Genomic DNA, 18194 nt, shown 5'->3' with positions numbered 1-18194 from the left:
CCAAGAAAACGCTAGAGGGCGTCACCCCAAGGGTCAGACATGACTCGGTGCTTGCACAGGGGATACCTTTACCTTTACCTTTAACTAGTGTGTGTACAAAGAGAGCAAGGTCTTCTCACCACACTCCTCATGCTGAAAGGATCAAGGTGGTATCACTTGACAGTGGAGAGAGTACCTTTCAGCACAGGTAGGTTCAGACAACCTTTGCCAGCCAGTCCTTATCTGCACACCTGCTGATGGCGAATATCTTCCACAATGAGGATGGGTGCATTGTTCATTTCCTTCTGCATTGTGCATCTGAGTTGGGGAGGGGTAAAAAATATTTTAACTCTTAACTTTATCCCAGGTAGTATCTTTATACACTATTGGCCATTTGCCATTAGCTAGGGCATTTAGGACATCACAGTGGCATTTACTCCTCTACTTTTCGGCACCATAATCACCCCTAATAATAATGTTATACTTTTGTCTGTAAGGAAATCATATGAAACTATGAAACTACTGTGTTTAGTATACTGAGTTATTCTTTTGCCCATGGTGATCCTTGATTATAGTGTTCCCTTTGTTTTTATGTTGCAGGCCAAAAACAGAGAGACGGGCGCCTTAGCTGCTGCCAAAGTCATTGAAACCAAAAGTGAAGATGAACTGGAGGACTACATGGTAGAGATAGATATCTTGGCAACTTGTGACCACCCTTACATCGTAAAGCTGCTAGGAGCCTTTTATTATGACAGCAAACTGTGGGTAAGGTGACTCCAGTGCAATACATAACCCTTTAGAGTCCCAACAGCCCTACAAAAATATCAGAGGACAGCTTGAGAGCAAGGCATTGCCTGTAGGTGAACAGATATTGACTCCAAGCAAGTTTGTGGTGTTTGCTTTGAAGCCCTGTGGGGAAAAGCTGCTTCCCTGGACGTATTAGCGTTGCTCATGAGGCTACAGTGACATTTGCTTGTTGAGTCCATATTTGTTTTGCACTAGATAAAGGACACCATTTTTTATTTGTGATAGGAGACACTGGAGTTTGTTTTAATAACCAGCTTTTTCTGTCTTTGTTCCAGACTCAGAAATCTCTTTACCTTCCTTCTTGTAAAAGATACATTTTCTGCTCAGCAACCTGCTGTTATGCTCTTTCCATATTAAAATCCTGATTTGGAACTTAATAACAGTTTTCCTGATGCAGGATTTTGCATTCCTTTTTGATTAGCATTTTTCTGATATTTGTGTTTTGTTCTGAAAGCCTTCAACCAAGTGAGAGAGATCTTGCTTGTATGGCCATGCAAGAGTGGTTAATGCATGTTCAGCCATCCCTGTATTAAAATTTGCTTGCATCTGTTGAAATTTCAGAGTAGGCCACACAATATTTGCTCCTGTCATCCTCCTGTCAAATTGCCAATCAGTATATCCCACACACACAAAGTATTTTTCCATGGAATTCTAGAATCCATTTATGATCATACTTAGGAATGGAATGGAACTTAAGAATGGAATTTAGCTTCCAAAATAATGGTTTTCTACTGACCTGTGTTTCCTGGGTTCTCTCTTCCAGGGATTCATTTATTGTGTTGTTTTGGCTGAATTACTTATGTGATCGCTGCTTAGTATGGGTTTTAAGTTCTCAGATATGTATTTGTTGATCCACATCAGTTAACTCAGAATATTTTTATAGCAGGTATGTTCGTGACTTCGTTGTACACTCAGGCCATGTAGATTGGTATGTGTTAGCCTGGTATCATAATGGGATAGATTGCTTGGTTAACAGGGAACTTCGTAAAGATATAAAATAACTGTGCATCCTTGGTTAACAGTGTTGAAGCTGTTGTCTCTGTCCTTGTGCCTCTTGGCTCTATATGGACACAGGGACATCTGGCCCATCTGGGCCCTGTACAGGTTTCTGCCATTCAGAAGTCTGCCATCCAGACTGATAATATTGACTTCTGAGTACATTTGTTTATGATCAGGTTTATCAAATCCTAGTCTAATCCCAGTCTAAATCAAATCATAGTCTGTAGACCAGGGATTCCAAACCAACTCTCCTTAGAGCCCTGGGGGTCCATGAGAGCTATCTATGGGCTCTCCAGCTTTTCCCTTATATTCTGCTTTAATGGACTAAGCCACAAGGTATTCCTGGCAATGCCAAGAAAGCAAGGAACCGGCTGCTTCCCTTGACTTAGGGTTGGCTTTCTCAGGGCTCACCTATAGTGAAATAATAGTTTCAATTTGTGTTTCTGTCAAATTTTGGTTGTGAATTTTCTAGTAGACCCCAAAAGAAGATCTTTGTTTCTTGGTACAAGTTTATACTGGCCAATTATCTCCACCTGTGACCTTCAAGAAGCTAACACTCTCAGAACTACTCCAATAAAGTGACAAGTTGCAAATGTTCCCAATTAACTTGTTTTGAGAAATGGGTTTTTGGCTGGATGAAGTCAGCATTCAGTCTCCTGGCCGAAGATTGGCCCTTCTTGTGTCTTCTGCATTGGCATCAGTAATTCTATTGGCTTATTAATAAATTGGCAAATACTTTTGATTAGTTCCTGCATTTACAGCTCCACATGGGGAAAAACCATTAAAAATCTTAATTTGTAACACCATTTTGTCAGACCTTTGTCATACCTGCTCAACCTTTGTCGTAGCTGCAACCTGCATGTGGTTTGACCATTCTGTGACTATGGACTTTTGAAACTCTGCCTCAGAACTTTGCCATGATTTGTGCTTCAGTGAGTGTGTTGTGTTAGCAAGATATATTTTACAATATTCTTATTTTTCACTGCTCAATATGACAAATTATCCATGTGCACCTTAATAAATACAATATAGTTTTTTTAACCTTTTGTCTAGTTCTTGACCAAGCTAACCTGTGCCTTGCCATGTGTTACTCTACCAATATTCTGTACTGTGGTTTCTTGGTTCCGGACTGAGTCAAGCCTGCTGTTAATTCTCTGACAGGCCTCAAGACTGGTCTTGGCAGCCTTGGGAACCATTCAGTGGTGGTGGCAGATCTACCTAGTAGGGAGGTCGGTGTATCTAACCTTGTGTTTTGTAATCTTGTTCTGCCCACTCTCATGGGCATGCACTTATTTGAGATCTGCAGAGTTGGCCTCAGCTAAGCAAGGTGTGACCACATCCCCAAAGCCTGAAAAGTATTTCAGGGGCTCCTCCATAGTCAGAAGGTTGAAAAATGACTGCTGTAGACTGTTGGTCATGACCAAAGATAGACAAAACTGGAAGGGTGGTAAGAGTGTTAGGTTAGAACCTGGGTGAACCAGACTCAAATTCCTACTTAACTATGAAGATTGTCTTGGCCAGTTGTTGTTTCTCTTTTAAGCCTACCTCATTGAGTTTTGATGAGAATACAGTAGAGGAGAGGAAAACCAAACATTCTACACTTGCAGGAAGAGTAAGATTAAAAATGTAATGAATACAAGGGAATTGCAGGAATTTCAGATAACCTGGCCTGATTTTTGGCAGGAGGATAAGAGTGCCTTGTGTGAAACAATTAGAAGAGGAACTTTCTAGGGTTTTGGTCCTGTTGTTATGGATGTACCTAACAACTTGGGAGAAAATGGATATAGTGGTCAAACTGGGATCTGAAACCACTTTCATTTTGATATTTCAGTTTTCAAAACAGGCATACTATATCAAGCCTTTGAAAACAGATGTAAGGATTATAGAATTCTATCCTAATTCTAGGATTCCATCCTTGATGGGTGGTTCTCACAGCTTTTGCTAGGGAGGCAGAACTAAAAAACTACTTCTTCTTCCTGACTCCTTGGAGGAACCGCCCATCTGCTCCAGTTTTTCTCCTGCTTTGCAGGGTATGCATTTGTGTGAGCATTTGCTCTTCACCATTTTTCAATAGCTAGCTTAGAGTTGTTATTGTTGTTGTTAGGTGCGAAGTTTTGTCCGACCCATCGCGACCCCACGGACAATGATCCTCCAGGCCTTCCTGTGCTCTACCATTCCCCAGAGTCCATTTAGGTTTGCACCTACTGCTTCAGTTACTCCATCCAGCCACCTCATTCTCTGTCGTCCCCTTCTTCTTCTGCCCTCGATCACTCCCAGCATTAGGCTCTTCTCCAGGGAGTTCTTCCTTCTCATGAGGTGGCCAAAGTATTTGAGTTTCATCTTCAGGGTCTGGCCTTCTAAGGATCAGTCAGGGCTGATTTCCTCTAGGGCTGATTTCCTCTAGGACTGACCGGTTTGTTCGCCTTGCAGTCCAAGGGATTCGCAAGAGTCTTCTCCAGCACCAGAGTTCAAAAGCCTCTATTCTTTGATGCTCAGCCTTCCGTATGGTCCAACTTTCGCAGTTGTTGTATTTATCTCTAATTCCTAATTCTCCATTTCCCTCTGTCTCCTCCCCTTCTTCTTGGGCGGGGGAGGGGGGTTACTTCCGGTTCTTATTAGTGGTTTATAGTTATAGTCCAAGTTGCTATTGTTATTTTTTAAAAGATAGTTTAATACTATTCTTGGATTGTTTGTTTAGTTGTTAAATCAGCCTCACAATGCCCTTATGGCATCCGGCTTGATTAACAATGATTATTTATCGGAGGCATACTTCCTGTCTATGCAAGTAATGGCTCATGGAGCAACGGGCCCAGTGGATTGTGCTCAATTTGGAACCTTTCCGACCGCGGCAGCTCTGGAGCAGCCTGAAAAGCCCGAAAAGGCTACTGGCAAAACTGCAAAGAAAAGGTGCAGGGAAAAGGTGGCAAAGTCTGGCGGTAGTGATCCACAGCACTGGTTAATCTCTGGCAGCCATTTTGTTTGCAGTGTGGCTAGCTCTGCAGGGAACATTCTCCTCATGGCAGGTGGCCATTTTGTCTGCACTGATTCGCGCGCTGCGGAAAGTGTCCCCGCAGTGGCTGGCAACAAAAGTGGCAGCACGATAAATATGATGCAGGGTGAACAAACCAATTTTGTCTCACTGGGGCACCCGCAGACTGGAGGTGGCATTTCTACAAATGTGAGTGAAGGATTACCAGCTGGCATGTCCGCTGAAATGTTTAATTTTATGAGATTCATGTTGAGAAGTGAAATGGCCTCATGGTCAAACCAAACAGAGGTCTGCTTTAAATGCGCCATCTATGCCTTTGCCTCCATTGATGATGTATCCTCTTGTTACCTATTAGTCTCCACCTTCTTCAGTTCATTACGAGCAGGCAACTCGTCCAGTTCCAACTACAGCAGCTAGAAAGAGATGTTATAATATACCTATGTCTTCAGGATCCTCTGTGAGCGATCCAGAAGAAGGGGAATTTCTAACTGATGAGAAAGGAGTTGTGGAGGAAATGCAGGTTCCTGAGCAAACTCAGAGGTTTTTGTAAGCAGGGGGATTTTCAAGACTTTTTACAGTAGTGCTTAGCTGCATTAAGCCTCATACAACCAGAGGCTGCTGAGGCTCCCCCTGATAAAAATTCAAAACCTAGAGTGAAGAGAAAAGAAGAATTTCCCCCCATGTAGACATAGTGCAAAAGGTTTTTCCCATGCCAGAATTTTTTGAGAAAAAGATAAAAGCTGAATGGCAGAAGCTTATTTCTAGCCTTCATTAGAAAAACGTACAAGCTCTCAGATTATGCTGAAGAGTTTCTCCTAACCTCATTGATTGATGCTCCTGTCGCTGCCTTACAGTCACAGGATTTGGTTTCACAGGATGGTGAGGGTCATATAAGAAACCATATGGATAAGAAGGCGGATTTTTCTCTTGAAACAGCACATGAAGCTGTTTCAGTGGCCATTAGGGCATCTACCACAGCTTCCATTACTGATAGGGCTTCCATAGTTTGGACTAGGAAGTTGGATTAGACTGCTACCAGTCAAGAAATCTACTGAAGGTGTCTCCTGATTACTCAAAGCAGCTTGTTTTTTTGGCAGACACCACCCTGGACACTGTAATTTCCGCAGCCAGGGGATTTGCAGTGGTAGCTGCTAGACTGGCCTGGTTAGCAGATAACCATTCCAACACCATAGTAATATCTTATCCCTTTCAGGGAGATAAGTTGTTTGGGGAAGCCCGGAATAGAATTTTGATTGAGACCAGAGACAACAAGCAAAGGATGCCGAAGTTTGTCAGGCAAGGTTCTGACAAAGTTTCAAGGCTTCTCTTTCAGATCTCAAAACACTCTGCCAAAATACCATGACAACAGGAGTGGTTCCTGGGGATATAATTGGTACGCATTTCGGAGAGGAAGATACTCGAGGTTCAACAGGCAAGGTTCAAACAGACAAGAAAGGTAGTGCGAACAGGTTACAAAATAGAGTTTTATTCTCTCCATCCCAGTCATTTTTTGGTATCACCTCCGAGTACAAACCCTCAAAAAAGAAAGGCTCTCTTGCAGGCCATTCACCATCTTTTAGGCATAAAAGCAATAGAGCCTGTCCCATCCACGGAACAGAAAAAAGGGATGTATTAGATTCTGTTTTATTGTTCCAAAGCCAAATGGGGACCGGTGCCCCATATTAGATTTAAGTTTGTGAACCAGTTCATGTGACTGAAGTGGTTTCACATGGAAATGCTAAGGTCAATAGCAGAAGCTCTCAACCCAGAGGTATTCATCACTTCGTTAAATCTCAGGGAGGCATACCTGCATGTTCCCCTCTTTCCAGGGCACAGAAAGTACCATTGTTTCTGTGTGAGGAATTTCCATTTCCAGGTTCAGGTCCTACCATTTGGCCTTACCACAGCTCCTCAAGAATTCACCAAACTGATGGTGATCCTAGTTGTCTCAGTCAGGGTGTTGATTCATCCGTTTTTCGACAACGTCTTGATCTGGGTATCCTCAATACAGAAGTCAATACTAGGGTTGGGCACCTGCGTGTGTGCGCCCACCGGTGCCTGCACCTCCCCCCCCCCCAGCGCTGGATGCTTCAAGCATAAACAGCCGCTTTGGATGCCAAAGCACCCAAGCTTAGTACTACACACAAGAAAAACGATCACCACATTAGAGAATTTCAGCTTGCTGGTGAATCTAGAAAAGACTTCCATCACTCCCACTCAATGTTTGGAACATCTGGGGGTTTTGCCAGATACAAAACAGGGCAAGTTAATGTTACCAGACAAAAAGATAAAGAAAACTAAGGAGTTAGAGGGGGCGGTACTGAACAACAACCTTACCAGAATCATGACTCTAGCGCAGCTCATGGGGTTAATAGCAAACACAGAAGCCTTGCAATGGGGAGGATTCCCTCTTCATCCCTTAAAATCTCTTCTCAGACCCTATCAGGAAAGGATTGCAGCAAAATCAAATCTCATGGTCAGGATCACGCCACTGTTATGGTGGCTAAAAATTGTGAATCTGAAACAGGGATGTTTTTTCTTCGTGGAACAGGCGTCAGTCCTGTTCAGGGATGCCAGCTTCTTGGGTTGGGGGGCAACCCAAGTTTACTTGAGTTGGCATACTCAAGTAAAATGGTCTGCACAGGAGAGGATACTTCCAATACATTTGCTAGAAGTCAGAGCAATTTGACTAGCTTTGGTGCATTTCCAAAGCAAGTTATGTCACAAACAAGGCTTATCTAAACAAACAAGGGGGGGGGGGGGACTTGGTCTTCCTTACTTCACAAGGAGGCAACTTTGATTTTACTTTGGGCAGACAGGACTCTTCTCTCCATGAGGGCAGAACATATAAAGGGTGTCCTAATGATCAGGCTTAAAGGTAAAGGTAAAGATATCCCCTGTGCAAGCACCGGGTCATGCCTGACCCTTGGGGTGATGCCCTCTAGTGTTTTCATGGCAGACTCAATATGGGGTGGTTTGCCAGTGCCTTCCCCAGTCATTACTGTTTACCCCCCCAGCAAGCTGGGTACTCATTTCACCGACCTCGGAAGGATGGAAGGCTGAGTCAACCTTGAGCCGGATGCTGGGATTGAACTCCCAGCCTCATGGGCAGACAGCTTCAAACAGCATTTCTGCTGCCTTACCACCCTGCGCCACAAGAGGCTCAGTTAATGATCAGGCTTAGTCACCAGGAAATTTCAGAAGCAGAATGGTCATTAAATTTAGGTGTTTTCAAGACAATTTTAGTAGCCTCTTGTGGTGCAGGGTGGTAAAGCAGCCAGCATGCTGTCTGAAGCTCTGACCATGAGTACCCAGCTTGTTGGTGGGTAAAACAGTAATGACTGGGGAAGGGAATGGCAAACCACCCGATATTGAGTCTGCCAAGTCTGCTAGAGGGCATGTATTTTATTTATTTATTATATTTATATACTGCCCTCCCCGGAGGCTCAGGGTGGTTTACACGGAACATAAGAACAGTACATGAAACAATCTATAACAGTGGTCCCCAACCTTTTTATCACTGGGGACCAGTCCCCGGGGACCACTCAACGCCTTTTACTGAGGCCCGGTAGGGGGGGTAGTTTACTCCTCTACTCTCAACCACTGCCCTAACACTCTCTGATCGCTATGGTAATGTTTAAACATCCCTTCAAAATAAGATACAGACATGCCACAATAATGAACATAAGAAACATTTTATTTTCATGGAAATTTTAACTTATCACAATGACAAATCAATGGGAACCCTGAGCTTGTTTCTCTGCAACGAGATAGTCCCATCTGGGAGTGATGGGAGACAATGACACCCGAAGTGTGTTGTAAAGGGCTGGGGGGGGGAGGCGTCCTTCGGGGCCCACCTCCAATTAGTCGAAGAACCACATGTGGTCCGCGGCCCACAGGTTGGGGATCGCTAGTCTATAACATATGAATAACTGTACAATAATATTAATAACTAATAGTTGTAACCATATAACAATATAATAGTATAAACAATATAAAAAATGCAGCAGTGCAAACAGGTCCAGAGTATTCTGGTGTCCTGAGAGGGAGGAGGGGGAGCAGGGGCCCTTCAGTCGCTGTTGGTTATGTCTTTTCTCAACCAAATGCCTGGTGGAAGAGCTCCTTTTTGCAGGCTCTGCGGAACTGTTTAAGCTCCTTCAGGGCCCTGATCTCCTCTGGGAGCTCATTCCACCAGGTGGGGGCCAGAACAGAGAATGCTCTGGCCCTAGTTGAGGCCAGGCGGACTTCTTTAGGGCCAGAGACCATTAGCCGGTTGGTAGCAGTGGAGCACAGAGCTCTTTTGGGGGCATAGGCGGGGAGGCGGTCCCTCAGGTACACTGGGCCCTGACCGCATATGGCCTTGAAGGTAATTACCAGAACCTTTAGTCTGATCCAGAATTCAACTGGCAACCATTGCAGTTGGTGGAGAATGGGCCGGATGTGGGACCTCCACAGTGTTGCTGTAAGGATCCTGGCTGCTGTATCTTGGCCGCTGCGTCGAGCAGGGGGTTGGACTAGATGGCCTGTATGGGTCCTTCCAATTCTATGATTCTATGATTTTGAACCATCTGTAGTTTCCGGGTCAAGGCTAAGGACAGGCCTGCATACAACGAGTTACAAAAGTCCAGTCTAGAGGTGACCATTGCATGGATCACTGTGGCTAGGTGTTCCGGGGCCAGATAGGGCGCTAGTAGCTTGGCTTGTTGGAGATGGTAGAATGCCAGCCTCGCTACCTTTGTGATCTGGGCTTCCATTGTGAGGGAAGCATCCAGAATCACACCTAGATTCCTGGCAGAGTGAGCCGTAGAGAGCTGCACATCATCTAGGGCAGGCAGATGCGCTTCCTCACATGGGCCCTTCCTACCCAGCCACAGGACCTCAATTTGGGGGAGAGTCAGAAGGAAGAGCTGGGTGTCATCCATCAGGAGGAAGAGCTGGGTGTCATCTGCATATTGATGGCAACCCAACCCAAACTTCCGTACCAGTTGTGCGAGAGGGCACATGAAGATGTTGAATAGGATAGGAGAGAGGACTGCTCCCTGTGGGACCCCACAAGTAAGTTGTCGGCGGTCTGATGTTCTCTCACCTATTGCAACCCTCTGTCCACGATCCCGGAGGAAGGAAATCAGCCATTGAAGGGTTGTCGCTTGTATTCCGGCATTGATGAGACGGCGAGCTAGAAGCTCATGATCAACTGTGTCGAATGCTGCTGAGAGGTCTAGTAATATCAGCAGTGCCGACCCGCCTCGGTCCAACTGGCGACGGAGGTTGTCCATCAGGGCAACTAGCGCTGTCTCTACCCCATGGCCAGGCCAGAAACCTGACTGGCATGGGTCTAGGACCAAAGCTTCTTCCAGATATTCCATCAGTTGGTTTGTGACTGATCCTTGGTTTGCATCACCCCAAGGGTCAGACATGACTCGGTGCTTGCACAGGGGATATCTTTACCTTTACCAAGACAATTTTGGAGCATTTCAGCAATCCTCTAGTGCAGGGGTAATCAACCTGTGGTCCTCCAGATGTTCATGGACTACAATTCCCATGAGCCCCTGCCAGCATTTGCAAATGTTGGCAGGGGCTCATGGGAATTGTATTCCATGGACATTTGGAGGACCACAGGTTGACTACCCCTGCTCTAGTGGATCTCTTTGCCAGTTAGAATGCTCATCTGCCATGTTTCTTCACCAGATTCTACCCTCCCATAGCGGAGCAGACAGATGCTCTGAGGGCACTGTGGCTGGAGGGTCTACTATACACATATCCTCCCTTTCCATTACTTCCCAAGGTGCTCAGGAAGGTGCATCAACAAGGAACATAGGTCATTTTGGTGGCTCCTTATTGGCCACACAGACCATGGTTCGTGGCAATTCTCAGGTTAGCAGTGGGAAAACACTTGACTTTGCCTGTAATTCTGGATCTATTGACACAGGGCCTGAGCTGGCATTATGATCCCGATTGGCTACAGCTGACCACATGGAGACTGAACCATCAGCTGTCTTAAAGCATGGCCTTAGTGAGAAGGTGACTAACACTATTTTGGCCTCTAGAACATCTTCCACGGTTGAAATATATAATTATCTCTGGAAGGAATTTGTCAGATGGTGCACGTGAAAGAAACAGGACCCACTAAAACCCAGGGTGCAGGTCATATTGGATTTTCTGCAAGAGGGGTTGGACAATGGTATAAAACCATCCACCTTGCGTAGACAAGGGTGCAGCTTTAGGAACTGTGATTCCAAGTGTCGAAGATGTTCCATTAGCCAGGCACCATCACATTCTTGAAGGGAGCTACAGTTATCTCCTCCAACAGTCCATTGGTTTCCAGAGAGTTTGAGTGTGGTGATGTCAGCACTATTAAAACATCCCTTTGAGCCCATTAAGTATATTTTCTTAAGATTTGTATGGCTAAGTTTTTTTTTTTTTTTTTGGGGTGGCAGTAATGTCTGCAAGACAAATTTCTGAGTGTTAGGAGCCCTATCGATGCATAAGGATCTTTGTGTCTTTCACAAAGACAAGGTCGTTTTGCAAACAGATCCTATCTTTTGACTGAAAGTGCAAACTAAATTTCATAGGATGCAGGAAATTAATTTGCCAGCATTCTGTCGTCCAGGGAGTCAGGAAGAGGAAGTAGTTCTTTAGTCCTGCCTCCCTAGCAATAGTGGTGAGAACGGATGGAGTCCTAGAACCCAGGGAGAAGTACCCTTCATGGTGAGTACCAATGGTCATTCTGTTTGCTATATCAGGCTGGTTTTGAAGTATTTCAGCCTACCAGTCAGTCAGTCAGTCACCTTTTATTGGCATAAAATATGTATAGGACATATACAAATAGGGTTTAAAATTTCAACAAAATAATAAAATAGGCCATGGGGTTACATAACCAAACAGATCTTAAAATGATTAAATAAACTATAAAAGATAAAATACAAGGTAGGCAGCATATTATAAAAAACATTGTAAGCCGTGACTTCTTCGGGTAGTAAAAAGTTCCAGCTCTTCAATAATGATGATAATGATGACAATTATGATGATGATGATGATGATGATGCAAAAATATCCTGAGAAAGTCAATCCTCTGAAACAGCACTGCAGCAATAAGTACAGCTACAGCAAAGAAGGGCTAGAGCATCAGCACTTGAAACAGCCAACTCTACCATCCAGGACCTGGGAAACAGATGTTGGGAGGGAATTCCACAGCTGAGATGCCATGGCAGGAAAAGTCTGATTATTTTAAGCTGAGTAGCCAAACTCCTGAATGACATCTTGCAAGATGAGATCACACAGAGCAGAGTTTCCAAAAGAATATTTCAGTGGTTGAGTAGTTTCTAAGTTACTGTGGCATGTTAGAGTGACAATAGCAAGTGCTATGTTAACAGAAGGATCCTTGCTTGTGTGGCTGTGCATGTGCCATGCTCCTTTGACAATAATGAGCACTAACCAGTTACTCCCATCTAATGGAAATGCATTCTTAATGAAATAATAGCCATACTGGTACACAAACACAAACTGGGACTCAAGCTGTAGTTATTGCTGTGTACCGTGTACGAATGAGCCTCTTGTGGCGCAGAGTGGTGAGGCAGCAGAAATGTTGTCTGAAAGCTTTGCCCGTGAGGTTGGGAGTTCAATCCCAGCAGCCGGCTCAAGGTTGACTCAGCCTTCCATCCTTCTGAGGTCGGTAAAATGAGTACCCAGCTTGCTGGGGGGTAAACGGTAATGACTGGGGAAGGCACTGGCAAACCACCCCGTATTGAGTCTGCCACGAAAATGCTAGAGGGCGTCACCCCAAGGGTCAGACATGACCCGGTGCTTGTACAGGGGATACCTTTACCTTTACCGTGTACGAGCAGATATGGTTGCTGTGGGTTTTCCGGGCTGTGTGGCCAGGGTCTGGTAGTTTTAGTTCCTGACATTTTGCCAGTAACTGTGGTTGGCATCTTCTGAGGTAGGACATGGCAACACAGCCTGGAAAACCCACAACAACCATTTGACTCCAGCCATGAAAGCCTTCAACAATTTACTAAATGCCTCTGTGAGAAGAAAACGTTCTGATAGACCCAGAGATTGAAAACACTCCAGAACAAGAAAGCACGCCTACTATGTTAACCTTTCAATTGTACTGCAGAGACACGAGGACCATTCTGGCTCTTCTCACAACAAACAGGACCTTCAAATCTCCACAGGCCAACCACACTGATGACCACTCTATCTTATGCAAGAGAATCCAAATGACAGCCCTCCCCCCTGCCATGTAAATAAAATGCTCAGCAATTGTTCACGCATTCCATACTTTGGCACAGAGAGAGTCTCATCTTGCCATATCCTACCTCTGAAGATACTGGCCATAGTTACTGGTGAAATGTCAAGATCTAAAACTACCAGACCATGGCTACACAGCCCAGAAAAGCCACAATAGCCGGTTGAGTCTGACCATGAAGGCCATAGACAATTCAAACCACTTTTGTATCATTTTACTCACACTAAATAATACTTCAAGGAAAGCTTACTAAACAAGTGCATCAGTTCCTGGACTTGGAGCTTCTCTTTCCTGGGAGAAATGCCATGGAACCCGACTGTATTGGCTTGAGGTCTTTTTGAAAATGTTTTACACAGCTTTCTTTGCTTGTTCAACTGTAAATATATCTGGAATCATTTAATCGAGTATGCATGTTACCTAATGCTAAAATACATCCAGCCTAAGACATCGAAAGTGGTATAGAAGTTCTATGAATCTTATCTGTAACACTCAAATAGTCTTTTTTAAAACATGGTTTCTTTCCTTTTTCCTCCTTTTCCTGTAACTTGCTGATGGGGTTGATTGGTTGCTTTCTCACATATTTTTCCTTGTAGGCTATTTTTGCTCAGAAAAAATAAGTTATGTCTTAGCTCCCTGGTGAATAGTGTCCTTGTATTGTAAGAGAATAATGGCTAACTGGAAGAAATCTGTTTTACAGAGAGCTAGTTATTTAAATTCCACCTACTGCATACATTTTTGCCATTCAAGCTTTGACATTTGGGATTTCCCCCCCCCAAAAGAAGATTGTTCTGTATTGTTCTGTAAAGTAACCAGAAATCTTCCATGACTTATGGAGTCACCTGAGAACTTAGGAGGGGGTCGGTACAATCTACAAAACAGCTTTTATTTTTCATGGTTGTTGCTATTTTTAATGGTTGTTTTTCATGGTTGTTGGCACCTATACAGATGAGAATGGAGCCACATGAAGCCAGTCTGTGGTTAGCAAAAGAAGCTTTGATTCTCACTAAGACCTTTAAGCAAGCCTCACTTGGGAGCATTCATGGGGATCATGGAGCTATCAGTGCTTAGACTACTGGCCCATCTGGTGCAGTCTTTTTACTCTATTACAGACACTTCTAGGTCTCAAGCAGAGTAAGGTCTTCCCCCAATATCTGGTATCTGAGGTGCCCTGGAATGGGACCTCATTCCCTGCCCCACCTACTGGGTGAACTCTCTCTGGCCCGACCACTGGACTAGGCTGATTTCTGGCTTGTACACCCCTGCCTCAGCACAACAACCTGGCCGAGTAGGTGCGGCCTGGTAGGATAGCACAATTTGCACTCACTATGGAGGCGATGCTGGCGGACTTTCGGGCTCTAAACCAGATGCTGGTAATACAGGCCAGTGTGATTGCCTTGCAGCAACAAGCCACTGCTGGCACCAGAGTTGCCTTCCATGTGCCCTCTTAAAGTGCCAGAGAAGTTTGACAGTCGCATTAAGGACTTCCCTAACAGCCAGCTCAAGGTTGACTCAGCCTTCCATCCTTCCGAGGTCGGTAAAATGAGTACCCAGCTTGCTGGGGGGTAAACGGTAATGACTGGGGAAGGCACTGGCAAACCACCCCGTATTGAGTCTGCCATGAAAACGCTAGAGGGCGTCACCCCAAGGGTCAGACATGACTCGGTGCTTGCACAGGGGATACCTTTACCTTTACCTTTTTAACTTCTTTGTCCAAGTTAAATTGTTTATCAGCACTTGTGTATATGACTTTCCAAATGACTGGGCCAAGGTCTGTTTTTTGATCAGCCTGCTAAATGGTCCTGCCACCTGCTGGGCTACCCCCCTATTCTGGCTGGAGTTCCGGGTTTTGGCGCCTTTGCACGGTTCAGGGCTTGGATGAATGCTGCCATTGGCAATGCCCAGAAAGTCGCCCACGCTGCATGCTGTATCCAGCAGCTCAAGCAAGGGAGTCAGTCTGTGCAGGACTATAATGCTGCATTCCAAATCTTAGCACAGGACCTCCACTGGAACGAGTTCACCCTCATTGATCAGTACATTGCCAGCCTGGCAGATGAAGTCCTAGACGAGCTAGCTCGAGTAGACCAGCCCTATGTGCTCACAGAGTTGATGCAGCTCTTTTCATATCAACGGCTGCCTGGAGTAGTGGCGGCTGACCCTTCTGGAGTCCATCCTAGGAACAGGGGTGGGAACCCCCCGCCCAGCTCAACTCCACCACCAGCCTTGCCTAATAAACCCAGATTGTGATCTGGCCAATGGCGCCCACCACAGCTGCTGATCAGGAGGTATTCTGCGCAGAGCCAAATAAAACAGTTTAAAAAACAACCAGTTTAGACCGCTTTATTATATTACAATCATTGTTCTGCATTGAAAAACTACGTTGCAATGCTCTTTGCATGAAACAGTTCATAGCCTTGCCCCCTGTAGTTTTGCCAACTCCCCTTTGTTCTCTAATGCAGTCACTAATCTGCATAACTAAGGAGCTTCTCTGCATGACTAATAGAGCATCTCAGGCAGGCAGGAAAGAAATGATTCGGTGAAAAGCAGCTTTCAGAAACAACGCTTAAAAGATGCTTAAAGCACCGAAGAGACAGTTCACCATGCTTAGCAAAATCAGTCTTGCGAAGTAAATTCACTCTTCTGTGCAGAAATCAGAAAAACAACGATGTATTTAGTGAGTTTTCATCAGCTTATCCATCATGCAGAAAGAGGCCCTGGAATAGTTGCAGGCCCTGTACCAGGTTCTTTGGGAAACCCTCCAGGAGGCCTAGAACCAGTACAAGACCCATGCCGATGCACATCGCCTGGAAGGGGCTCCTAGCTTAGTAGGCAGCAGAGTGTACCTCTCCACCAAGCACCTCAAGTTAGCTTGGTTCTCAAAGAAATTGGATGGCTGGTACTTCAAAGTGGTGCAACAGATAAACTCTATAGTGTACCAGCTCCGGCTGCCGTGATTGCTTTAGATTTACCCGGTATTCCATCAGTCCTTGTTCCAGCTGGTGGCACCAGATGATCCCCACCACCCAGTTCCAGCTCCACCTGATCCAGTAACCATCGATGGAGAGGACGAGCTTTTGGTTTGGTGAATTCTGGACTCCTAACTATTATGAGGTACCTGTCATATCCATCCTCCAATTTCAGCCAGGAGAGTTGAGTTAGAAGCTTGCTGAGCTCTGTACCCCCCTTGTAGTGTCTCCCTTTTGATCCTTCCCAGGCCTTTTGGCCAAACTTTATGGTTCAGGGAAGATCTCCCTTCACCGCTGTGAGAACTCTGAGAAATTTCTCTTATCACCCCGCTTGTCCTTGGGTGCTGCAGATTTACAACCATAAGAACAGACTGGATGTCTCCATCTATTCGCCTTTTTAGATCTATAGCCCTTTCCTATGTGAACCCGCCTCTATACCTGAACTGCCCGCCTTATAAAAACCCCTACGGGGGTAGCCTGTCCCCGTCTCAGTCAATGTTCCCCTGCACCTACTATGCTGTGGTTTTTCGCATCATCCAATGTGATCTTTCAATAAAGACTAGCTTCTTCGCACCACATGTCTCAGGAGCAGTTTTGTTTAAGAGGGGCTCTTCTGATAGAGCATGATCAGCCTCAGTTCATGACAGTACCCTCCAGGACTTTGTTGACTGGGAGAGGTATGGTTCTGAAGACCATACCTGGGAACCGACGGTGGATGTCCACGCTCCAGACTTGGTTCTTGACTTCCATCAGCGGTACCCTGCATAGCCAGGAACTGACCCTGTGGAAAGGGGGGATAGTGTCAATGCCCCCTGCTGCACCTCTGGCTGAGCCTCCAGAGGGCACTCTAGAGATTGCAGCTGATCCTGATCCTCTGCCCGGATCCAGCACTCTCCAAGCATCCCCTGGAGGTCTGGCCAGTGAAGATCAGGTTGAAGATTGGGACTAGCCCAGTGCCCCAGAGGATGAACAACCTGGTTCCAGCCAGACTGGCACCCAACCTGATGTGCCTGCATATGCCAGCCCTGAAGACTTGCCAGAGGAACAGCACTGCACTACTAGTCCCAGGCAAAGACCCCAGCAAGACCTACACATCAGCAGAGGAGGAGGAGATCAACCCTGACAGCTGACAGGAGATTGGCATGCCTATCCGCTCACTGTAAGGTTAGATGGGGTTCAGCTGGCCTTCCTTTTTACAATGAGGACTGGGAGCAGCTGCAAGCCCTCTGTCTGTGGACTGCCCCACCCAGCTTAACTGTATTTCAGAAGGGCCCTGAGGCAAGGTCCTTTTTGGGTACATCCTGTGTGTTCCCTGCCTGTCTTCCCAGACTACTACTTGTTCTGGTTCACTATCGAAAAGCTCTGTCTGACTGTCTCCTGTTTCCTGACTTCGGCCTGATTCCTGACTACGCTCCCAGTTCTAGACCTATGGCTTGGCTTCTGACTATGTGCCCGGCTTCTGGCCTTGATTTGGCTTTGACTGTTTCTGTGGCTCCTGACCCCAGCTCAGCTCCTGACCCCAGCTCGCTCCCCGCCCCACCTACTGGGTGAACTATCTGGCTCCGGACCCCCCCGGAATGGACTCTGGTTTCTGGCTTGCACATGTCTTCCTTGGCACAACAACCCGGCTGAATAGGTGTGGCCAGTAGGGTCGCAAAGGACCTTGCTGTAATTTCTGGGATGGTTTCAGGGAAGCAGAGGAACACATGCAACAGTATACAATCTCTCAGACCCATACCTTTCCTGCCCTAACATAATCGTCATGTAAGCCCATTGATTTTCAGTGGATTTAGAAGGATGTTAACTTAGTTTATGATTGCACTGATATACACACTTTCAATGACACATACACAGTTACAAACACCCTGCTGTTCAGTGTGTGGCCCTGTAGGATTAATAGTTGAATGAGTTGCCAATTTGAAAGAGGAGGGACCAAAGGTCATGAATTCTTAGCACAGGAAGGGTGGTGCCAGGTTTGAAGCACTAATCATTGCTTTCTCAGCAGTTAAATTGCTGTGCTTAAATCCCCTTTGGTGATATGAGTAAAAAGGTTTGAAGGGATTATATCTCTCTAGTGAGAAGTTGCTACAAAGCTATTTCAACAAAATGCTAATTCAAACAAATTGTCTGGGTGTCTTAAAATATCATTTCGAAAGTGTCATATTGATTGCTGAGTTGTGGAGGGCTTTTCTGATTGCTTGGTTGA

General features: G+C 45.5%; 1 protein-coding gene across 2 annotated transcripts in view; it reads left to right on the top strand.

Moving 5' to 3' along the window:
* STK10 (serine/threonine kinase 10) overlaps positions 1 to 18194 on the top strand; it is a 110856-nt gene that overhangs the window by 40918 nt on the left and 51744 nt on the right. For both annotated transcript variants that reach the window (XM_077327054.1, XM_077327055.1), the window contains exon 2: positions 580 to 744. In XM_077327054.1, coding sequence (XP_077183169.1) covers positions 580 to 744 — 165 coding nt within the window. The remainder of the gene's footprint in view (positions 1 to 579; positions 745 to 18194) is intronic.

Source organism: Paroedura picta, chromosome 3 (assembly GCF_049243985.1).
Source record: "Paroedura picta isolate Pp20150507F chromosome 3, Ppicta_v3.0, whole genome shotgun sequence".
Lineage (NCBI taxonomy): Eukaryota > Metazoa > Chordata > Lepidosauria > Squamata > Gekkonidae > Paroedura > Paroedura picta.
The sequence above is the reverse complement of the archived record's forward strand: the minus strand, read 5'-3'. Positions and strand labels throughout refer to the sequence as shown.